The sequence below is a fragment of the Hypanus sabinus genome, chromosome 2, assembly GCF_030144855.1.
Source record: "Hypanus sabinus isolate sHypSab1 chromosome 2, sHypSab1.hap1, whole genome shotgun sequence".
Taxonomy (NCBI): Eukaryota; Metazoa; Chordata; class Chondrichthyes; order Myliobatiformes; family Dasyatidae; genus Hypanus; species Hypanus sabinus.
In genome coordinates, this window is record NC_082707.1 from 35,455,047 (window position 1) to 35,480,741 (window position 25,695).

The 25,695-nt window shown below is 41.1% G+C and overlaps 1 protein-coding gene across 2 annotated transcripts in view; it reads right to left on the minus strand.

The window, feature by feature from the left end:
- Positions 1–70: 70 nt before the first annotated feature.
- The window catches only part of senp5 (SUMO specific peptidase 5), a 34,889-nt gene continuing 9,264 nt past the window's right edge, over positions 71–25,695 (minus strand). For both annotated transcript variants that reach the window (XM_059943904.1, XM_059943897.1), the window contains exons 4-10: positions 23,517–23,664; positions 22,893–22,940; positions 21,853–21,930; positions 6,602–6,739; positions 5,238–5,321; positions 3,431–3,481; positions 71–2,455 (exon numbers count right to left, since the gene is read on the minus strand). In XM_059943904.1, the coding sequence (XP_059799887.1) occupies positions 2,345–2,455; positions 3,431–3,481; positions 5,238–5,321; positions 6,602–6,739; positions 21,853–21,930; positions 22,893–22,940; positions 23,517–23,664 (658 nt within the window). In that variant the 3' untranslated portion in view covers positions 71–2,344. The remainder of the gene's footprint in view (positions 2,456–3,430; positions 3,482–5,237; positions 5,322–6,601; positions 6,740–21,852; positions 21,931–22,892; positions 22,941–23,516; positions 23,665–25,695) is intronic.

Genomic DNA, 25,695 nt, shown 5'->3' on the forward strand with positions numbered 1-25,695 from the left:
ATTATAACGGTTAAACAGTAGGAACTAACTGCAAATTATATTAATTTTGACCACTCAGAACATCCAAGATTTGTGCCAGAGTTTGGTTCAAAAGTTATAGAGGATGTAGAAAACTGACACAGGTATAGCTGGACCTGGAGAACACCAAATTTGATTTTACAACCTTCCCATAATCTGTGGTGTTAATTCTACAGCCAAACTGTAATTTCCCAATATCAATTACTTTTCCTTGATTCTTATGTTGTGCTATATAAACCTAATTTTTTCTAATATTTAGATGGCCACTTAAAACATGTATAAATTGATATTCAGAGTTGAGGTTAAATCAAGCTAGTATAATCTCTCAAGTGACAGGTGTTTTGATTCAGAAATAATTCCTAAACCCATTGTGTTAAAAGATTTTGTATTTAAAAACTGAATCATAACTAATCTTAGTCAATTGAACAAAACTATTTCCATATAGAAAAGATCCCAAAGAGGGGAAGATTTTACTCCACAGAAATGAAAGTTTTTGTGAGAACGATCAGTAACAAAGAAAGGGTTAAATACTCAAATACTTTATTGTTCAATTCCATAACAACATAGAACTAATTACAACCTTTTGTGAGTTTTAAAAAAATTATCTACCTTACACTTCGTTATTGCACTAATGTTTATAAATGTAACATTTTTACCGACTGGTTGTATGACGCATTGCGCTGCTAAACTCTGAATACGGAATGAATACAAGGTCACCAATTCAACGGGGATGGCTTCGCTGGGAATTCAGATTTAAGCATTTATTTCTGGATTATGAAAATGCAAGTATCAAGTAAAAGCTATTTATTCTCAGAATCCTGAACTATGTGCAAGTTTCTGAAATTACTAAGATCGTTTTCTAACTGTTGTGCTTGAGACCCAGACCATTCAATAATTTAGAAGGTTTTAATAATTTCTCATGTATGGATTTAATCTTAATAGGAAGAATTGATTGTTTAAAGCATATGAATATGAAAACAATATTCTGAATTTAGTGCAGACAGTAAGGTTGAGCACAATTTTGAAAACAAAATGAGTGAATTCAAGTTTTATAAAATCTGAAATCTTGCTGTAATATCAATTGAGCAGAGTACAAAGATAGTAGTTGACACTGTTTTCAAAATGAGCATTGTTACTCTTACTCTTCACAATTTCTATAGTCTGAATTAGGATAAAGTTCACATCAATAAGATGCCAGTTTTAGATTATATCTCATTATTTGACCATATGAAAAATAAAATCACATATTAAAGGATAAACAGAAGTAGGATGTACTGTAACAGACTAAAAATCCGTAATCAAATCCTTTCGAATTAGAATTTTTTTCAAATCGGTAAAATAAGGACAGAGTTTCTCAATTATCTTTAAAATCAGTGTCCTTAGCTGGTCTGACCTGTGCACAACTGCAGTTCTAGTCACTGGTACATTGGGTAATAAGTCAAGTGCCCTCTGTTTATCAAAGCAGCCAACCTCTTTTTAAGACAGACAGAGGAGGATGCATGATTACTTTTCCGGTAGTGATCAAGTTCAAATAACATTAAAACAGGATAAAGTTTACTAAATTCAGGTTTGCAATATCTAGATATCCACTTTGTGCTCTTCACCTTTCAGAGTAAAACTTATAAGTTAGCAGCAGTAAGTAAAATACTATAAAACAATATTAATCAGAAGGAGGAAGGATTTTCTATCATTACTGAACCAGGTAACCTTACACATCAACTTTGAGATGGATTATTATATCACTCTAGCAAACCATTCCATCATTTCACTATTGAAATTGAGAAATTTCAGATAGTAACCCATTGTAAATGTATGTGAAACAAAACTGTTTAATAGTTTGGCTTAAAATATTTTAAGTCGCAGCTTAACACAATGACCTAATGACCATTAAACATCCATGGAAACAGAAAATCCCCCTCATGGATAAGAAGGGCCTTTGCTTATCAATACCTGGGTCAGTTTCTACACTAAGACTTTAGTTTTCTCCTTGCTAAGTTATTGTAAATTTTTCTACTTCCTTTACTCGAGGTTTCAGAAATATGGAGACAATAAGGAAGTCTAAATTTATAGTCTACTGCTACATGCAATTTGTCAGCAACTGGGCAAACAAGCAAAGTTGTGCTTCTATCAAGTCTGAAGATGTCTGGGCCATGCACACACCTGGAAAGCAGGCAAACACTGCCACTGGTTCTTCAGTGCTTCAGCCCCCTCCCTGCTTTGTTTCTCTTCTCCTTTGAGATATTACAAAACAACATTTGGCCACAACTATCTGCTGGAATGCAGTTTCCTGTGAGGAGTTTCAGTCAGATTCATACTGTTTGCTTGCTCACTCCATAAGCTTGCACTCACACAGTTCTCTGTAGATCAATTTTCTTACTTCAGGCATGTCTTTTTGAGAAAACTGAAAGGGTCGTCCTAGAGCCAGGCACTTGCAGTACTAGAAGGACAATCAAAAAGTTTGTTATGAACAACTTTAACAAACTGTTTTGAAATATTGGCAGGATGTGGGAAAATACTCATGTAGCTCACTGTACTTTCAAGAAACACATGCAAATGTTATTTTAGTATTAATTTAATAATACAGTAATGATTTTGTGTGCATGAAGATACCAACAGAATCAATTAATTACTAATTTTTTATTTTGATGGCATCAGCTGAAGAAAGAATATTGGGCAGGTTGCTGATACAACCCAGGACTAGATGGCATGGTTGACAGTTCTATCTTTACATGCTTTGTAAAATACTAAACATTCTAGTTTCAGAATCTAGCTCCCGCACACTAATACCTGTTCACACTATACTGAGGAAACACTATGCAGACTTCATTTTTGATAATAAAAATAATTACACAGCATCAACTCATCTTGTTAAGTCCTTGTTTCCAAATTCTGATAGACTTTAAATTTTAGAATTTCAAATTTGATTTCTTATTTTGCCACACGTTTTGGAGCACATAAACAACATTAAATACTCTTTATTTTAGAGTTCGACCTATCTGCTGCTCATACGTCACAGTGAAGTGATTAGGCAAGTCCTTAATAGTTCTGATATGGCAATATGAAGTAACAGTTTTTGGAACCTCAAACGTGAAAATGTTTCAATTAAAATTCACAACAGGTCTTAAAAAACAATCAGAAAAGATAAATTCCTTCCTTACCACTTCCAGCTTGTTTTCCTTATTTAATTGATTTCAGATACTCTACCAGCTCAACAACAATTTGATTATAACATTTGCTGATTACAGCATTTATAGTGTGAGAAATGGAAAACACCTTACTTCTCCAAAATCAATCAGGAGATAGAATACTGCTGGCAGGACCCAGCTTCTTCTTCAGTGCTGGTTTAAATGTTTTGTTCGTCAGTGTACTCGAACTGCACAATTAAATCAGGGAAGATAGAAAGTCAACCTACCTGAAGCACAAATACACCACAGTCACTATCATTTTTCTGCTGAGGAATGCACTATGGAAGAAGAATACAGACATTAGATTAAATAATTCAACAGTCCATTTTAAATTGTCTGAACCTTCCACCACTAATGGCAATTTTGATCCTATTTTTGTAATTGCAGATTGGTACTGTGCCTACAGGGTTAAGAGTTTTAAGCCAGCCCCAGCATCTGTTTCTTATAGTGCCCAGCAAAATTTAAAGCTAGCCTTCTTTTCTGCCCGAAATGAATTTTCTAAAATTAATTATAGAGATTCTTACCAAATAAATTTAGGATACATAATATAATATTTGGGTGCTGAGTGGACAGTGCTCTTGCAGAATTAATTACAGAAAAAAATTAAAGAGTGGTGGTGTACAGTTTCTTCATGAATGAGGATATTCTACCTTTTCCTATGGAAAGTTCATATTGGGGGAGATCTGATAGAAGATTTTAAGATTATGAGTGGCACAGATAGACAGGGAGCATCTTTTTCCCAGGGAAGAAATGTCTAATCACAGAAGGCATGCACTGAAGGTGAGAAGGAGTAGGTTCAAGGTTAAGGTTCAAGGACGTAGGGTTAAGTTTTTTACTCAGAGTGATAGATGCCTGGTATGGTGGTAGAGGCAAATACATGAAAAGCTATTAAGGGACGTTTAGATAGGCACATAAACATGAGGAAGATGGAGGGATGTGGACATCGTGTAGGAAGGAGGGATTGATTTTTGATTTACTTTTAGCTGGAGGGGTGGGGGCCTTTTTCTGTGCTATACTATTCTATGAAAATTTCAGAAAGCCAATCTATACAACTTCAATCACTGCAAACTGCAGAACAGTATAGAGTTTACTAAACTTACTGCAAGATATAAAGCACCCCACTTGCCCAGAAGGATGTGAAAATAATACCATAAACCTTAACCTTCACTTGTATACAATTTCAATGTCTAAAACAGTAAGAGGTAGATACAATGCCTCATGGATAGGCAGGAAACTAGCTGTGAGAGGCTGCAAATCTGCAAAGGAAAATGAGTGTAATAGAGGTAACAGATGGTGCACCAAATGGAAAAATTCAGTTATACAATTTGGTAAAAGAATAGAAGAAAGAAGGGTCTTTTAAGAGGCTCCTGGATAGGTACATGGAGCTTAGAAAAAGAGGGCTTTGGGTAACCTAGGTAATTTCTAAGTAAGTACATCTTCGGCACAGCATTGTGGGCCGAAGGGCCTGTATTGTGCTGTAGGTTTTCTATGTTTCTAATACAATTATAGAGTGAGAAATGTAGGAACTGAGAGGGATTGTGAGACGCAGAAATTAAGTATGCAGGCTCAAGAAGCAATTAGGAGGGCAAACAGTTGTCCATTATTGCAAAGGCTGGACTACAAAAGTAAGGAAGTTTTGCTGGAACAAAATGGGGTACACAAACTCAGCAAATCAGGCAGCACAGAGAGAGAGAGAGATCGATCAAAGACTTGTTAGAACAAGGAGGTCAGAAAACAGTAGTATTGTAGAATGTAAGAAGGTGGAGACAACATAAACAATGTCTAAATAGCATGCGTAGTAGTTTAGAAGGCTACAGACTAAGCCTTTGTCATTTTCTCCTTTACTTTCCTAAGCAACCAAGAATGCATGCCATCTAGAGGGAGTAATTTCTCTCTATTTTAAATGCAATCAGCCTTTCTAATAATTCTCCCATCAATTTTATCCTAGCCACTTTCACAGTTAATTTTCCTATGCTAAGACACCTGTAATATTTTTATGAGACTCAGAAGGATGCCAGTCTGGCTGAAACTTACTGTTGTGGCAAAAGCTTTCCACCCTTCCAGGAATGTGGGGCAATTTCGCTCACCAGCTTCTGTTTTTAAATATTTTAGGATGTTCTATGAACCAAAAGACAGAGGCAAAGTGGTCACCATTTTGAAAATGCAGTTTCAAGTCACAGTGTAGGCAATTAAGAATTAAAAACAGATATCATCAGTCTTAATGTGTGACTGGAAGAGGATGTTTGTGGTTGGGATATGTGTCCCTTACCCTTTAGCATCTTTATTCGACTTGGACAAAAAGATGTTGAAACCCTAATAGCTCCAGCTGTTCATTAAATTGCTGATCTACTCCAGACCTTCAAATAATTAATTCCAAGGGCATGGTGGATTCGAGTGAAATATATGAATACTGCGAACAATTAAGACTTTGAGGCTGTCTTTGTGTTAAAGAAAGAAAATGTACTCCTGGCTACCTCCTGAGAAAATGGGAAAAGTAAAAAAAAATAAATACGCACATTTTTATAAAACCTGAATTCTTTAGAATTTGTCAAAATAGACTTTAAGTAACTGTTTACTGTTCTCATCTGAAAACATCTCCAATTCAGTGAGTGTTTCTGCCTAAGATTAATTCATAGAGATATTCAGTTCACTATCTGTCACAATAGCCATGTAAAGTACAGTTAAGTTACTGGGTTGTCATTCAAAGTCCAGTCCTAGAGAAACTTGGAATAAATGCTCATCTCAGCAGAGGTTTTTGAGTTTTTCCTCTCCTAGATGAGCTGCCAAACATGGCTGAGGATCCCCATCTGTCCAAAGCCACTGGTTTTAAGGCACCAGTAACCCATCTTTACCACTTCTCCTGTCAGTTTATACAGTTCCATTGGTTTAGTAGCTAAGCCACATGTGAAGACCAGTAGCAGGACCTGGTAGTCAGAAGCTATTTGAGACACAGGTCATTGGGAGTATACAATAGGTATTGGGAGCTTATCCTCACTATCCCCCTCCCCAGCTATGACAAACTTAAGAAACCTCTGGGAAACTATATGCAGTGTAAAGAGGGAAATCAGAATTGTATTAATTTATGACAGTGGGACTCTTACAATCTGCTTCATCAACTGGAATAGAAAAGGAAGAATAATATCTAACAGGGTTATGCATCATGGTTCCTCTAGCAACGTGAAATATTTGCATGAAAAGGTTGGATTTCATGGTTGAATGATTAATTATCATACATTGATAGGTCATTCAGCTATAGATGTTAACGAAGACCCACCCAAGAAATACAGGAATAGGCTCATAATACCATTCATAGACCAAGTTACCAGCAAGTATCACTACCTTTAAAAAAAAAGGTTTTAAAAATGTGATTTAAAAACTCTTCAGTAAAATTGTCTTACCTGAACACAGGAATTAAAATGGATGCCTTGAGAATCATACAGACAAATTTTCCTATTTGGAAGGTCAACTGTTAATAGTGACCAATGAATTTCCAAATGTATAGGGATAAGTAATAGGGATTTACTGAATAAATCCACCTGGAAAAGAGTGGACAATAACTGGTTAAATCTTGTTAAGATGGCAGATAACTTTGCATACACAAATAAAGCAGGAACCACATTTAGCAAACTAAAACACAAAACACACTGCAGATGCTGGGGTCAAAGCAACACGCACAACACACTGGAGGAACTCAGCAGGTCGGGCAGCATCCGTGGAAACGAACAGTCAACATTTCGGGCTGAGACCCTTCATCAGGACTGAAGAGAGAGGGGACAGGGGCCTTATAAAGAAGTTGGCGGGAGGGTGGGAAGAAGGCTGGTAGGTGTCAGGTGAAAAACTAGTAAGGGGAAAGATCAAGGGGTGGGGGCGGGGAAGCAGGGAGGGTTTAGGCAGGAAAGGTGAAGAAGGAATGTAAGGGGAAAGCACTATGGGTAGTAGAAAGAGGCGGAACCATGAGGGAGGTGATAGGCAGCTGGAGGAGGAGGCAGAGTGAAACTGGGATGGGAGAAGGGAGGAGGGGGGAATTACCATAAGTTGGAGAATTCAACGTTCATGCCAAGGGGCTGGAGACTACCCTGATGGTTTATGAGGTGTTGCTCCTCCAACCTGAGTTTGGCCTCATCATGGCAGTAGAGTACATCATGGCTATGTATGGACATACCCGAATGGGAAAGTGAAGCAGAGTTGAAGTGAGTGGCAACTGGGAGATCCTGTCTGTTGTGGTGGACGGAGTGGAGGTGCTCGACAAAGCGGTCCCCCAATCTGTGTCTGCTCTCACCGATGTAGAGGAGACCGCACCGGGAGCACAGGATGCAATAAATGACCCCAACAGACTCACAAGTGAAGTGTTGCCTCACCTGGAAGGACTGTTTGGGGCCCTGAATGGTGGTAAGAGAGGAGCTGTTGGGACAGGTGTAGCACATATGCTTGCAGAGATAAGTACTAGGTGGGAGATCTGTGGGGAGGGACATGTGGACCAGGGAATCGTGGAGGGAACAATGCCTGCAAAAAAAAGAAAGAGATAGAGGGGGAAAGATGTGCTTAGTGGTGGGGTCCTGTTGAAGGTGGCGGAAGTTGTGGAGGATAATATGCTGGATCCGGAGACTGGTGGGGTGGCAGGTGAGAACAAGGGGAACACAGTCCCTGTTGTGGTGACGGGAGGATGGGGTGAGGGCCGAAGTGCAGGAAATGGAGAAGATGTGGGTGAGGGCATCATTGATGACGGCAGAAGGGAAACCACGATCTTCAAAGAAAGACGACATTTGAGATGTCCTGGAATGGAAAGCCTCATCCTGCGAGCAGATGCGGCGTAGACGGAGGAACTGGGAATAGGGAATAGCATTTTTGCACATGGCAGGGTGGGAAGAGGTATAGTCGAGGTAGTTATAAGAGTCAGTGGGTTTATATAAGTTGTCAGTGGACTGTCTGTCTCCAGAGATAGAGACCGAGAGATCGAGAAAAGGGAGAGAAGTGTCCGAGATGGACCAAGAGAATTTGAGGGCTGGGTGGAAGTTAGAGGCAAAGTCAATGAAATTGACCAGCTTAGCATGGTGCAGGAAGCAGCACCAATGTAGTCATTAATGTAGCAAAGGAAAAGTTGGGGAGCAGTACCAGTATAGATTTGGAGCATAGACTAACCAACGAAGAGGCAGGCATGGCTGGGGCCCATGTGAATGCCCATAGTTACACACTTCGTCTGAAGAAAATGGGAAGAGCCGAAAGAGAAATTATTAAGTGTGAGTACCAGTTCCGCCAACCAGAGGAGTGTGGTGGTGGTAGGGAACTGGTGAGGTGTATTGTCAAGAAAGTAGTGGAGGCCTTTGAGGCCTTCTGATGGGGAATGGAAGTGTAAAGGGGGTTTCTTCTTTTTCTTTGTTACTGTGTATGTTAACCAAAATGGCTTCTTTGTTTTGTTAAAAGTAGGAATGCTTCTTTGGAAAAGTGTGTGCTGGAAGCTTGTTTGGGTTAAAATTTACTGATAAGGAGAATTGTATTCCTTTGTTAACCAATTGGGATTAATGTTGTTCTTTCTTCTGAGTCTGTAAGCTATTGTTGGCGGGCTTTTGGGGAGATCGGCGCGAGGGGGTGAGAGAGAGAGAGGACACGATGCTGTAAACTGGGCAAGGAACGGACCCCAAGCGGGGCTGCAAGGCCAGGACGTACCCCGAGGAGAGGAGACGAAGATAGATGTGCTTGGTTGACCACTTCAGGTGGTCCTGAGCTGCGAGTCGAGAAGTTCGGAGGGGATTGAATGGTGGCCAGAAGACTTCGGTAATTGAGCTCCAACGGTTGTGCACGAAGGGGTTTGGACTTTGATAAGTTTGGTGCCTTTTCTTTATTTTCTTTTCCTTCATATGTACTGTGTCGTTATTAATCAGTTAGTTATAATAATCTTTATAAATTGTAATCATTTAATCGCATATGGTGTATTGTCTGCTATTTGGCGAGGCGGGGACATCACACAGCATTCACACAAGCTGATTACCCAGTTTGGCGGGGCCGAAGGCTGCTCCCCCAGACGAGAACGAGTTGAGTGAGCCTGAGGCGACCCAGGGGGTTACAGAAGTGTATAAGGATTGGATTGTTATAAAATTCTTTATAATCATTTATGACACAAAAAGTATGTCACTTAATCCATGACGTCCAAGCAGCAAAATAAAAGATAACTATTTAGCTTTATCTTACTTTCCCAGCTCCTGTTCTACTGGCTACTCACAGTAGGATGTGATTAAGTTAGAAAGAGTGCACAAAAAAACTTCACAAGGACATTGTTGGATCATAGGGCTTGAGTTATATGAAGGTTACAATTCTTTAGATCATCCAAATACTTTAAAAATGAAGAGTAATTTTGCCACACATACAAAATGCTGGTGGAACACAGCAGGCCAGGCAGCATCTATAAGAAGCACTGTTGACGTTTAGGGCCGAGACCCTTTGTCAGGACTAACTGGAAGGAAAGGTAGTAAGAGATTTGAAAGTAGGAGGGGGAGGGGAAAATGCAAAGTGATAGAAGACCGGAGGGGGTGGGGTGAAGCTGAGAGCAGGAAAGGTGATTGGCAAGAGGGATACAGAGCTGGAGAAAGGAAAGGATCATGGGACGGGAGGCCTCGGGAGAAAGGGGGAGGGGAGCACCACAGGGAGATGGAGAACAGGCAGAGTGATGGGCAGAAAGAGAGAGAAAAAAAGGGGAAAAAAACTAAATATATCAGGGATGGGGTAAGAAGGGAAGGAAGGGCGTTAACGGAAGTTAGAGAAGTGAATGTTCATGCCATCAGGTTGGAGGCTACCCAGCCGGTATATAAGGTGTTATTCCTCCAACCTGAATGTGGATTCATTTTGACAGTAGAGGTGGCCATGGATAGACATACCAGAATGGGAATGGGACGTGGAATTAAACTGTGTGGCCACTGGGAGATCCTGCTTTCTCTGGCGGTCAGAGTGTAGGTGTTCAGTGAAACGGTCTCCCGGTCTGCGTCGGGTCTCACCAGTATATAAAAAGCCACACCGGGAGCACCGAACGCAGTATACCAGACCAGCCGACTCACAGGTGAAGTGTTGCCTCACCTGGAAGGACTGTCTGGGGCCCTGAATGGTGGTGAGGGAGGAAGTATAAGGGCAGGTGTAGCACTTGTTCTGCTTACAAGGATAAGTGCCGGGAGGGAGATCGGTGGGAAGGGATGGGGGGGATGAATGGACAAGGGAGTCGCATAGGGAGCGATCCCTGCGGAAAGCAGAAAGAGTGGGGGAGGGAAAGATGTGCTTGGTAGTGGGATCCCGTTGGAGGTGGCGGAAGTTACGGAGAATTATATGTTGGACCCGGAGGCTGGTGGGGTGGTAGGTGAGGACAAGGGGAACCCTATCCCAAGTGAGGTGGTGGGCGGATGGGGTGAGGGCAGATGTGCGGGAAATGGGGGAGATGCGTTTGAGATACACAAAATGCTGGTGGAACACAGCAGACCAGGTAGCAATACAATAATTTTCCCTTCACTTTTGCAGACTGCACGATCCAGATCCACATTACAGCTGATGAAACATTTTTATTATTTCTTATTTAGAGAGCACAGAAACAGATACTTCAGACCCAATGAGTCCACACTGCCCAACTGCATTTGAACAACTAACCTACTAACACATGGGCCTTTGGAAATCAGAGGAAACCCATGAGGAAAAATGGACAACTTCCTCAGAGAGTGGGGAAGTGGACTTAGATCACTGGTGGAACATTACTGTGCCACCCTCGATTTTTACTGATTACTTTTAATCCTTCTTCTAAATTTAGAACCATAGAACATTACAGAACAGTACAGGCCCTTTAGCCCTCCATGTTGTGCTGACCCATATAATCCTTGAAAAAAAAGTACTAAACCCACACTACCCCATAACACTCTTATTTTTCTTTCATCCATGTGCCTGTCCAAAGGGTTCTTAAATACCCGTTTTAGCCGCCACCACCATCCCTGGCGTCACTCCAGGCACTCACAACACTCTGTGTAAAAAAAACATACCCCTGATATCTCCCCTAAACATCCCTCCCTTAATTTTGTACATATACCCTCTGGTGTTTGCTATTGGTGCCCTGGGAAACAGGTACTGACTATCCACCCTATCTATGCCTCTCATAATCTTGTAGACCTCTATCAAGTCCCCTCTCATTCTTCTACACTCCAAACAGAAAAGTCCCAGTTCTGCTAACCTTGCTTCATATGACTTGTTCTCCAAACCAGGCAACATCCTGGTAAATCTCCTCTGCACCCTCTCCATAGCTTCCACATCCTTCCTATAATGAGGTGACCAGAATTGAACACAATACTCTTAAGTGCGGTCTCACCAGAGATTTGAGGAGTTGCAACATGACCTCTCTACTCTTGAACTCAATCCCCCTGTTAATGAAGCCCAGCATCCCACAGGCCTTCTTAACTACCCTATCAACCTGCGCAACGATCTTGAGGGATGTATGGATTTGAACCCCAAGGTCCCTTTGTTCATCCACACTCTTAAGTAACTGACCATTAATCCAGAACTCAGTCTTCTGGTTTGTCCTTCCAAAATGCATCACCTCACACTTGTCCGGATTGAACTCCATCTGCCATTTTTCTGCCCAACTCTGCAGCCTGTCTATATCCTCTTGTAACCTTCGACCACCTACAGCTCCATCCACAACTCCTCCAATCTTCGTGTCATCTGCAAACTTACTCACCCATCCTTCCGCCTCTACATCCAGGTCATTTATAAAAATCACTAATAGCAGGGGTCCCAGGACAGATCCCTGCGGCACTCCACTAGTCACTGACCTCCAGGCAGAATACTTTCCTTCCACAACTACCCTCTGCTTTCTTCCTTTAAGCCAATTTTTTATCCAAACAGCCAAGGTTCCACTTATCCCATGCCTCATGACTTTCTGGATGAGTCTCTCGTGAAGGACCGTCAAATGATTTGCTAAGGTCCATGTAGACCACATCCACTGCCCTACCCTCATCAATTACTTTTGTTACCTCTTCAAAAAACTCAATCAGGTTCGTGAGGCATGATCTTCCCTTCACAAAGCCATGTTGACTATCCATGAGTAGACTGTACTTCCCCAAATGCTCGTAGATCCCATCCTTAAGAATCCTTTCCAGTAGTTTGTATACCGTAAGACTCACCGGTCTACAGTTCTCAGGTTTCTCCCTATTACCTTTTTTTAAACAAGGGAACTACATTTGCCATACTCCAGTCCTCTGGCACTTCTCCTGCAGCCAAAGAGGATTCAAAGATCAGAGCTAATGCTCCAATGATCTCCTCTCAATTCCCACAACAACCTGGGGTATATCATATCTGGCCCTGGGGATTTATCAATCTTAATGTTTTTAAGAAGATTCAGCACTACTTCTTCCGTAATCTCCACACTGTCCAGCACACAGGCCCGCTCGACTTCAACCTCACCCTGATCAAGATCCTTTTCACCTGTGAATACTGAAGCAAAGTATTCACTTAAGACCTCCCCAACCTCCTCCGCCTCCAGGCACGTTGCCCTCTTTATCCTTTAGCGGTCCCACCTTCGTTCTCGTCATCCTCCTGTTCTTCACATATGCATAGAACATCTTGGGGTTCTCCTTAATCCTACATGCCAAGGCCTTCTCATGCCCCCTTCAGCTCTCCTAAGTCCTTTCTTTAGCTCCTTCCTGGCTACCCTATATTTCTCTAGAGCCCCTTCTACTTCCTGCTTCTTATATTTAACATATGCTTCCTTTTTCCTCTTGACGAGTTGCCTCATGTGTTTCATCAGCCACGGTTCCCTTTTCCTACCATTTTTTCCTTGCCTCAGTGGGACAAACCTATCCCGAACCCAGCTCAAGTGGTCCCTAGACATCTCCCACATTAGTTCTGAGCATTCCCCTTTGAACATCTGCTTCCAATTTACTCTTGCTAGTTCCTGCCTCATCCCTTCAAAGTTAGCCCTTCCCCAGTTAAGCACTTTACCATTTCATCTGATTTTATCCCTTTCCATAGCTATGCTGAAGCTAAGGGAGTTGTCACTCTCACCAAAATGCTCCCCCACCAAGAGGTCTGTCACCTGACCAGGTTCATTAGCCAGAACTAGATCCAGTATAGCCTCTCCTCTCATTGGCCAGTTCACATATTGTGTCAGGAATCCTTTTTGAACACATCTGACAAATTCAGCCCCATCTATCCCCCTTGCACTCAGGAGGTGCCAGTCAATATGAGGGAAGTTGAAATCACCCATAACTACTACCCTGTATTTCCTGCACCATTCTAAAATCTGCCTACTTAGCTGCTCCTTGGTGTCCCGAGGGCTATTTGGAGGCCTATAGACTACTCCCAACACAGTGATTGATCCCTTCCTATTTCTGACTGCCACCCAGACCGCCTCAGTGGACACTCCTTCTGCAGCATCCTCCCTTTCTATAGCTGTGATACTATCCCTGACCAGCAATGCCATTCCCCCCACTTTTCTACCTCTCAGCCTATTTCTTTTAAAACACCTGAACCCCGGGACCTGCATCATCCAATCCTGCCCTTCCTCCAACCAAGTTTCAGTAATGACCACAACATCATAGTTCCACATACTAATCCATGCTTTTAAGTTCATCCTCCTTGTTCCTAATACTCCTACCATTGAAATAGACACATTTCAACCCCTTTAACTGGCTACAATTATGTTTCATCCCCTGCCTGTCCTTCCTCATCAACTCAGAACTCTTAGCATCATGCCCTTGTCCTTCTACCTTAATCCCTGCACACACATTCTGATTCCCACTCCCCTGCCAAACTAGTTTAAACCCTCCCTAACAGCTCTATCAAACCTGCCCGCCAGGATATTGGTCCCCCTGGGATTCAAGTGCAACCAGTCCTTTTTGTACAGGTCACACCCACCCCAAAAGAGGTCTCAATGATCCAGAAATCTGTATCCCTGCCCCCTGCTCCTTTCCCTCAGCCACACATTTATCCTCCACCTCATTCTATTCCTATTCTCACTGTTGCGTGGCACAGGCAGTAATCCCGAGATCACTACCTTTGAGGTCCTGCTTTTCAACTTCTTCCTAACTCCCTGTAGTCTTCTTTCAGGACCTCTTCCCCTTTCCTACCTACGTCATTGGTACCAATATGTACCACAACCTTTGGCTGTTCTCCCTCCCACCACAGGATATCTTGGATGTGATCAGAAACATCTGGGACCCTGGCACCTGGGAGACAAACTACCATCCGAGTTTCTTTCCTGCGTCCACAAAATCGCCTGTCTGAACCCTGACTATAGAGTCCCCTATCACTACTGCCTTCCTCTTCCTTTCTCTACCCTTCTGAGCCACAGGGCCAGACTCTGTGCCAGAGGCACGGCCACTGTCGCTTCCCCCAGGTAGGCTGTTCCTCCCAACAGTACTCAAACAGGAGTACTTACTGTCAAGGGGTACAGCCACTGGGGTACTCTCTAGAACCTGACTCTTCCCCTTCCTTCTCCTGACTGTAACCCACTTCTCTGCCCCCATGGCCCCAGAGTGACCACCTGCCTGTAACTCCTCTCTATCACCTCCTCACTCTCCCTGACCAGATGAAGGTCATTGAGCTGCAGCTCCAGTTCCCTAACACGTCCCTTAGGAGTTGCATCTCAATGCACTGGGTGCAGATATGGCCTTCTGGGACACCGGGAGACTCCAGGACCTCCCACATCTGACACCGATCACAGAAAACTGGCCTCACACATATACTACTTCCTTTTGCAATCAACAACTGCCTCGCCTCGTCCCGTTACCGCTGATGCCCGTTGAGCCAAAGCCCTTTCACTCAGCTGCCTCTCACTCCGTTGCCCGCTGGATATGGCTGCACTTCTTTTTAAACTGTTCGCACTCAGCTGGTTGACGTTACACACTTGCGCAGTCTGGCCTGTATGTTACATGGTTATAATTTCACTGTTTGTTGAATGTTAAGAAACATTACAATATCCATGTCCATAAGATACAGGAGCAAAATTAGGTTATTTTGACCTATCGAATCTGCTCCGCCATTTCATCTTGGCTGATCTCATTTTCTTCTCAGCCCCAATCTCCTGCCTCCTCCCTGTATTCCTTCATACTCGGACCCATCAAGAATCTATCAATCTCTGCCTTAAATATACATAAAGACAGCTCCACAGCTGCCTGTGACAAAGAATTCCACAGATTCACCACTCTCTGGTTAAAGAAATTCCTCCTCATTTGCATTCTAAAAGGACGCCCTTCTATTCTGAAGCTGTAGCCTCTGGTCTTACACTCTCCCACCATAGGAAACATCCTCTCCACATCCACTCAAGGCCTTTTACCATTTGATAGGTTTCAATGAGGTCACCCCTCATTCTTTTGAATTCTAGTGAATATAGGCCCGGAGCCATTAAACACTCTTCATACGACAAGCCATTCAATCCTAAAATCATTTTCGGGAACCTCCTTTGAATCTTCTTCAGTTTCAGCACATCCTTCCTAAGCTAAGGGGCCCAAAACTGCTCACAATACACCAAGTGAAGTCTCAGCAGTACTTTATAAAGTTTCAACATTATGTTCTTGCTTTTATATTCTAGTCCTCTTGAAATGAGGACACTGCACTGAACCTGAAAATTAACCTTTAGGGAATCCTGCAAAAGGACTTCCAAGCCCCTTTGAATCTCAGTTTTTTTGTATTTTCTCTCCATTTAGAAAATAGTCAACCCTTTCATTTATTTAACCAAAATGCATGACCGTACACTTCTCGATACTGTATTCCATCTGTCGTCTCTTTGCCCATTCTCCTAATTGTCTAAATCCTCTGTAGCCTCTAACTCCTCAAAACTACCTGCCCCTCCATCTATCTTCATATTGCCTACAAACTTTGCAACAAAGCCATCAATTCCATCATCCAAATCATTGACATATAACAGAAAAAGAATTGGTCCCAATACAGACCCCGTAGAACACCACTGTGGCCAGCCAGAAAAGGCTACCTTTATTCCCACTCTTTGCCTCCTGCCTGTCAGCCATTGCTTTAGCCATGCTAGAATCTTCCCTTAATACCACACGCTTGTAGTTTGGTGTAGGGCCATATCTAACTTGCTCTTAAATATAGCCAATGAACCGGCCTCAACTGTTTCCTGTGGCAGAGAATTCCACAGATTCACCACTCTTTGCATGAAGAAGTTTTTCCTCATCTCGGTCCTAAAAGGCTTCCCCTTTATCCTTAAACTGTGACCCCTCGTTCTGGACTTCCCCAACATCGGAAACAATCTTCCTGCATCTAGCCTGTCCAATTCCTTTAGAATTTTATATGTTTCAATAAGATCCCCCCTCAATCTTCTAAATTCCAGTGAGTATAAGCCTAGTCGATCCAGTCTTTCTTCATATGAAAGTCCTGCCATCCCAGGAATCAATCTGATGAAACTTCTCTGTACTCCCTTCTATGGCAAGAATGTCTTTCCTCAGATTAGGAGACCAAAACTGCACACAATATTCTAGGTGCGGTCTCACCAAGGCCTTGTACAACTGCAGTAGAACCTCCCTGCTCCTGTACTCAAATCCTTTTGCTATGAATGACAACATACCATTTGCTTTTTTCACCGCCTGCTGTACCTGCATGCCCATCTTCAAAGACTGGTGTACAATGACACCCAGGTCTCGCTGTACCGCCCCTTTTCGTAATCGGCCACTGTTCAGATAATAATCTGTTTTCCTGTTCTTACAACCAAAGTGGATAACCTCACATTTATCCACATTAAATTGCATCTGCCATGAATTTGCCCACTCAGATGTAATTTAATGTGTTTAAATGTGAGGTTATCCACTTTGGTTGTCTATCCTGATTGTTACTTCTTCAAAGAATTCCACAGATTTTCAGGTAAGGTTTTCCCTTGAGGAAACCATGCTGACTACTGCCTTATTTTATCATGTGCTTTAAAGTACACTGAGACTTCATCCTTAATAATTGACTGCAACATCTTTCCAGCCACTGAGGTCAGACTAACTGGCCTATAGTTTCTTTTCTCCTGCCTCTCTCCCTTCTTGAAATGTGGAGTGACATTTACAATTTTCCAGTCTTTCGGAACCATTCCAGAATTTAGTGATTGTTGAAAGATTAAGATTGATGCCTCTTCAATTTCTTTAGCCACCTCTTTCAGAACTCTGGGGTGTACACCACTGGTCTATTATCAGAGTACATACATGTCACCATATACAACCCTGAGATTCTTTTTCCTGCGGGCATACTTGGCTAATCTACAGAACAGCAACTGTAAACAGGATCAATGAACAACAAACTGCAAATGCAAATATAAATAAATAGCAATAAATAATAAGAATGAAATAACAAGATAAGTGAGACCATTTGTTGTGGGAACACCAGAAATTGAATGAGTGCAGCTGTCCCATTTTGTTTAACAGCTTGAAGGTTGAGAGGTTCCTGAAGCTGATGGTATGAGTTCTGAGGCAATTGTACCTTCTATCTGATGGCAGTAGTGAGAAAGGAGCACGGCCTGGGTTGTGTAATGCAACTTGTCAGCATACTTTCCACCACACATCAATAGAAGTTTGCTAAGGTTTTTGATGACATGCCAAATCTCTGCAGACTCCGGAAGAAGCAGAGGTGCTGCTGTGCTTTCTCTGCGATTATATTTATATTATAGGTCCAGGACAGGTCCCTTGAGAGAGTGACATCCAGGAATTTAAAGCTACTGACCCTCTCCACCTCTGATCCTCTGATGAGTACTGGCTCATGGACCTCTGGTTTCCCTCTCTTGAAATCTACAATCAGTTCCTTGGTCTTACAGACATTGAGTAAGAGGTTATTGTTATTACACCACTCAGCCAAATTTTCAATCTCCCTTCTGTATGCTGATTCATCACCACCTTTCATAAAGCCCACAACAGGGGTGTCTTCAGCAAACTTGTATATAGTGTTGGAGCTGTACTTGGCCACACAGTCATAGATTTAAAGAAAGTCAGTAGGTTGTGGGAACAGTTCTGTGATGGGTCAAGTGAAGTTGAATGATGAGCCTGATGGTTGGGGGTAATAAGTTGCCCCATTAGGTTGCACAACAATAAATGTGTAAATCTATAACTGTTCTTACTTGTCAGTGGTTAGTTTTACTACAAGAGATAGTTTGGGTGATATCTAATACCTAGGTGCCTGTGCAATGGCATTGGTGATACTGGCTGCACTTCATGCTTTCTTAACCACCCTATCAAGCAGTGCAGCCACTTTCAGGGTATTATGAAAGTTGACCCAGAGATCCCTATGCTCATTAACACCATTCAGGATCTTGCCCTTAACAGTGTACTCTCTCTTTGCATTTGACCTACCAAGGTGTAATATTTCACATTTAACTGGATTAAACTTTATCAGACATTTCTCCATCAATATCTGCAACTGATCTATATCCCGTTGTATTCTTTGCCAGATTTTTATACTATCCACAACACCATCAATTTTTGCATATCTGCAAACTTACTAATCTATCCATCTACATTTTCATACAGCTCATTTATATACATGACAAACAACAGAGGTCTCAGTACAGACCTTGCTCAATGCCACTAATCACAGACCACCAGCTAGAAAAAGAATCTTCAACCACTATCCTCTGTCTTCAATGAGCAGCCAGTTCTGAATCCCGATGGACAAATTACCATGGATCCCATGCATTTAATCTTCTGGATGAGCTCTGAGGGACATCATCAAACACCTTACTAAAAATCCATGTTCCCACAGAAAACCATGCTGGCTCTCCCAAATTAGGTCATGGTTTTCCAAAGGCTCATAAATCCTATTCCTAAGAACTCTCTCCAGTAAGTTCTCTACCACTGACATGAGACTCATTGGTTTACAGTTTTCAAGATTATCCCTAGTTACCTTCTTGAATAATGGAACAACATTAGCTATTCACCAGTCTTCTGGGACCTTACCTGTGGATGGAGAGGATATGAAGATGTCCTTTACCTCAGAGTACCCCAACATATCAATGCACTCAAACTGATCTCCCTATCTTCCACGTTCTTTTCCTTGGTAAATACTGATGTACTCATTAAGGGCCTCACCCACACCCTCTGCATCCAAGCAAATGTTTCCTCCTTTATCCTTAAGTGGTCATACTCTCTCCCTAGTTATCCGCTTGCTCTTGACGTATATATCGAATGCCTTGGGATTCTCTTAAATCCTACTTGCCAAGGACTTTTCATGGGCCCTTCTGGCATTCCTGATTCCCTTTCTGAGTTCTTTTCTGGCTTCCTAATCTTTACAAACTTTTCCTTTTTCTTCTTGACTAAATTTTATCAGCTCTGTCAACATCCAAGGTTCTCTTGCTTTGCCCTCCTTGTTCTTCCTTCTGACTGGAACCTATCTGTCTTGTCTTGTCCTCTGTGCTGTTGGTCTTTAAACATCTTGTACTTGCCCAAGAACAGTTGTTCTTGATTGACCCTCCCTAGCTCCTGCCAATGCTCCCTCTAATTTGTAATGACCAGTGTGCGCAAAAATCCTGTGCTATGCAGTTTTTTTGCCAAATGACAACAATGTGCACACTGAACAATTTCTTCAATAACAATAGTGTAAATAAGCCAGTTCTAAGATCTGCAGACAAATCATCACAATCTCCACATTGTCAGCACTGTCCACATCAGAAAATGGAAAAGGAAACGTGATTATGTATGATCATGAAATATACTTAATCTTGCCTACAAGGTAGAGGGTGAAAACCTTCTGTGCTCAGTTTAAATTCCTTTGTGTGCCAGTAGCAAAAGATGTGTGTGCATGCGCACATGTACACCTTAGAGGGAACATTGGCTCCTGCTTATTGCTCTCATTTGTGTTAATACACTAACACAAGTTCCGTATTTATCCTAATATATAACTAGCTTAAAACTTATAAGGAGTTGTGGTCTCTATTTCCTCAACTGTTTGTATTAGGGAAGTTGAAGTCCCCCATGACAACCCGATAGTTTTACATCTTTCCTTATTGATATGACCTTAGTGGACAAGCCTTCCATTATGTCCCCTCTAAGAGCCTATTGTCCTTAATTAGTGGTGCAACTCCCCCACCTCTTTACCTGCTCTCTATCTTTTCAAAAACATCGAAACCTTGGGACATTAAGCACCCATTCCTGTTCCTCTCTCAACCAAGTCTCTGTAATGGCGACATCCTCATAGTTCCATGTGGTGATCCATGCTTTAAGTTCATCATCTTTACCTTTTGCATTAAAATATCCATCCCATTGTATCTATTATTTTACAATTGCCTGTTTTTACTGACCTTGATATCTATCCCTCCTTCACCTCCATCCCTCCACTTTCTGACCTGGTTGCATTGGCTCTCCTCCCCTTTGCCATACTAGTTTGAACTCTTCTGAGCAGCACTCGCAAACCTCCTGGCGAGGATACTGGTTCCCCTCCAGTTTAGGTGTAACCCATCCCTTGTGTACAGGTCATCCCTGCCCCAGAAATGGTTCCAATGATCCAAGAACCTGAAACCCTGCCCCATGCACCAGTTCCTCAGCCACTCATTCATCTGTACAATCATCCTATTCCTACTTCTGCATTAAGATACTACTTCCCATTTGCGCAACAGGCTTCATTGTTAGGAATTTAGCAATATGGATCCTCTTTAAATGAAATTGAAATAGAATCAGTATCAGCAATGCTGGTACACAGGCACTTAGATGTTAGATATGGTCCATACTGGACATGCTTGCCTTTATTAGTCGATGCATTGAGTTTGAAAGCCAGGAAGTTACTTGCAGCTTTATAAAAGTCTATTTAGCTGCATCTGCTCTGGTTACCTCATTATGGGAAGGGCACCGAGGCTTTGGAGAGCATGCAAAGGAGGATTACCAGGGCATTTCCTGGATTAGAGGCCATGTGTTATAATGAGAGGTTGAACAAACTTGGGTTCTTTTCTCTGAAGCGGCTGAGGCCGAGGGGAAATGTGATAGATGTTTATAAGATTATGAGAGGTATTGATAAGAGTAGATGGACAATATCTCTTTCCAAGGGTTGAAATGTTTAATACCAGAGGGCATGCATTTAAGGTGAGAGAGGTAATTTCAAAGGAGAGGTGAGGGGCAAGTTGTTTGTTTTTTTTTACACAGAGTGGCAGACACCTGGAATGCATAGCCTGTGATGGTGGTAGAGGCAGAAACATTAGAGACTTTCAAGAGATATTTAGATAGGCACATAACTGTGAGGAAAGTGGATGGATATGGACATTGTGAACGCAGAAGAGATTAGTTTAGCTAGCCAATTGATTACTAATTGGTTCAGTACAATATTATGGGCAAAGGGCTTGTTCCTGTGCTGTACTGTCCCATGAACCATGTACATAGTGGAGAAAGAGTCTGAAAATAAGTGACACACATAAAATGCTGGAGGAACTCAGCAGGCCAAGTAGAACTATGGAAAAGAGTAAACAGTCGACAGTTCGGGCTGAAGGGTCTCAACCCAAAATGTCGACTGTTTACTCTTTTCCATAGATGCTGCCTGGCCTGCTGAATTCCTCCAGCATTTTATGTGTGGCTTGTATGTCCAGCATCTGCAGATTTTTTCTTGTTTCTGAGAATAAGTGCTTTGTTTGAACGTATATTAAAACATCGATAGCTGCTGATTTCAATACCTAGTACTATATATAACCTCAGGTTGCTGCCCAACCCTCTTTTTGGTGACGCACCTTTTTTGTCCACCTCTTAACTCCATTATATCCTTTAGTTTGAAGCTGTTTGTAAAAGAAACTATTGAAGAAGTGAACCTGAAAAAGACAAAGGTTAATGAGAAAACCTTCTTAGCTTATAATTACCATATCATAATCCAATTTTATAATCCCATCCTATCCACTTTCTTCTCCTTCCCATTCAAGACATCAATAAATGTGAACCACACTATAAACATCTATATTTGTAAACAATATAAGAGGCTACTTTGCTTCACAAGTGCATTCTAGTTCACAAAGTAATTCAATTTGCTTATTCATAATCACCCTCTTCACAACAGGTTCTACTGTACACCTACATGCTTCAAGACAATTTACAATGACCTTTCAACCTTTTACCTGACACTTCTCTGGGAACACTCAGAAAAACCAATGTGTTTACAGCCAGACCTTGCAAGCCCCACACTGGAGGTCAGTGGATCTGTGGAACAGCAGATCAACCGGCTATGCCACTGAAAATGTCCATTTTGCATGAGTATTAGTGCATCGCAACAGAGATAAACACTGTTCACTTAGAAAGTTCCCATGTACAATGTTGGATAATGATCACAAAGCCACTGGTTTTGTTTCTAAGAGCAGCAGAAAACCCTAGTTAAATCAGTTTCAAACTAATCAGTACAGATAAATAACTCGCTGTGCTTAAAAACAGAAATAACTGGAAACACTCATCAAGTTAAGTAGCATATGAAGAATGCAGAACAGGGTTGATATTTTCAGGTTGAAGACCCAAAGGGTCTCATTCCCCAGATGCTGTCCAAATTTTCTGTTTTTATTTCAGATTCCCAGTATATGCAGCTTTTTCTTTTCAATTTTCACTTAACCCTTAAGAAGGCAACCTACTTCAAATGCATTACTGGCATCCTTTAAGCATATGGAAATTGATTTAAATCTCATAAATTTGAAATATATGAACCACCATGATTAGTAAAGCATGAGATCACCTCAAAACTATGATAAAGCAATTTAAACTAAAAGTCACCTTTTTCTTGTCCTTATCTTACCTTATCTGGCACAGCATCCACGATCAATTCTCCATACATGTTTATTACCTGCAAGATAATAAATAACACTTATTTAAAAAGTTCTAATAAGTTGCCTTTTATAAAATTTGACATGGATGTTGCTGGAAAAGTTGACGCTTGTCATTCACCTGTAAGTACCAATGAAATGAAAGTTTCCAGAGGGTGGTAAGAATCAACACTTCAAAGAGTTCAGTGGCTGTAGAATCATATTTGAGACACACAGGGTCAAAATGTTTGATTTCCTCCCCCGAAGATCATCAGTGAATCAGATGGACTTTTACAACAACACAGTAATTACATTGTTACCATTACTGACACTAGCTTTCACTCCAAATTTATTTAATAACTTGGATTTCAATTACACAACTGCTGTGGTATCTAAATTGTTTGACTCAAATAGCCAGAACAATCATTCAGTAGTATAGCATGGAAATTGAGTTAGGATGTTGATTATGGCAACCTGGGAGAATGTAAACTTCCTTTAGTCTAAGAAGCAGCTCAGATTTACTTAACCATCAATAAATCAAGTTTGTAGTTTGTGAGATACATTTGCTGCTAATAGATCAACTACAGATAAAAATCACTTTCATATTCTTGTCTGACCTGATCGTTCAGCCAGTTTTCTCCATAAAGTGTGGCAAGGTCATCCAAAGTCAAAACGTGCTTGTTGTAAACTACTTGAAAACTGGACACAGGTTTATTCACTTGTGCTTTCTGGTACTTTCGGATTTCCATCTTGATGAAGACCTTCCTGCAGAAGGTGTAACAAAATGATGTACTTAGTACTGTCGATGCTGGAGTCTTAAAACTAAACAAAGTTTTGGAAATACCCAGCAAGTCAGACAGAAAATCTGGAGAAATAATGAGATTGTTTTTGTAAGTGAATAACCTTTCATCAGAGCTATGATGGAACATACTGACCTGTAACATCCATAGATTCTGTCCAAACTCCTGATTATTTCCAGCAATTTTTCAGAAAATTCCAACAATTTAATATTTATTATGTACTACAGACATGATGTCAGTTTCTAAGACATTTTGATATAATTCCTTAATAGTTATGCTGTTTAATAAAAGTCTTATACTAGACTTTCTTGAAGGATACAAAAAAAAATTATGTGGAGTAGTTTCTAGTCAATTTTTTTCCCCTGATCGCCTAAAGCATTGAGCTTTGTTTCACAGACTCAGCTCTCCAGTCCAGGCAAAAATGGTCATTTGTGAGATGGAAATGTAGACTTTGAAAGCTGTGGACTTCACTGCTCAGCTTCAGTCAGCTATTTTAAAACTGAAATAATGTGTGGGGTAGAAAAAAGTTGAAGTATGGGAATAATTGTGCATTAACTTACTCGGTGTTGCAGTTATCTGCAAAATGGCTATTAAGTAATTTTCATTATCTGTAAAAATGTAATAGAACACATCTTAATCCTCATTTTGCTGTTTCAGAAACATGTTTTTGTTGGTTATTACAATAGTTGTGATCAGTTATTCTCACATACAAATCAGAATGCAAGATCTAACAACTCTAGCATATGGTCCAACAATGGTTTGAATAGTTTGCAGAAACCTGACATAAAAGGAAGAGGCAAGGCCCAATAAATTGAAAAGAGGATTAGATGAAAGAAAAAGAGACAATAAATAGCATATAACAAAAGCAACACATTCTGTGCATTTGTTCAGAATTTAAGGTAACTAGTGGTCGGGTACCAGGAACAACAACTTTGTTGTGCCATTCAGTACAATGTGCACATTTAGGTACTAAACAGTATTCACATGAGTTTCACTACCTTCGTTAGTCCTCTATCTGATGTATGTCCAGCCTGATATTGAACCACAGAGCTTCTGACATAATTGCTAAGTGAATCTATTGGTTAAACTTGCTTTCTTTATGAATACTGTAAAAAATATGCAATGGCCTGAATTTTTTCAGAGCTGCTCAGATCTTACCTTGAGCAGATTATCCCAGGGAGAACTTGCCCATCAAGAACTGACTGGCAGGACCCTCTGATTGTAAATCTTATAGAAATGTTTTGACAGATAATAAAGGAACATCACCAAGCTTAACAGGCTGTTAAAAATATGTATGTTTGCATATTCTCTTACATTCACGAGCTTCACTAATATTCAAAAACTTAAACAATGTACAACATCAAGAAATGGCAGACACAGTTTAATCCAGCCAAACTTGAAGTGTTGTATTTTGAGAGATTAAATGCAAATGGACGGTACATCATTAGTGACAGGACCCTTGACTATCAACGTACAGGGTGATCTTGATAGATAGAGCAGACGGCCAATTTGATTTACCCAGGGTTCAAATGTCTAAAGCTAGAAGTGAAGTGGGTAAATTCAAAGATGATGTGGAAGGCAAATTTGATGTTTTGCATAGAGTATCGGGTGCCTGGAATGAACTGCCAGAGGTAGTAGTGCAGGCAAATATGATCAAGGCATTTAAGTGGCTCTTAAATAATTACTTGAATATACAGAGAATGAAAGAATATGGACAATGTGCATGCACCAAGGATTAGTTTAGTTAGGCATTTAATCCACGTCATGTGCTAAAATAAAATGTCTGTTTAAATATGAGCTATGTTTAAATTTAAAATAGCTGAATTAATCCATCCAATACAAAACAAAACCATAAACTACCTGAAACTTACCCGTTCTTTACAGTACTTCCTCTTTATTGTAATAGATAGATTCACTGAACACATCTGGTGCAAGTTGTGTTGGCAATGTTCTCAGCATAATTGCTGGAAAGGTTCACACTCTACAGTGGGACTAC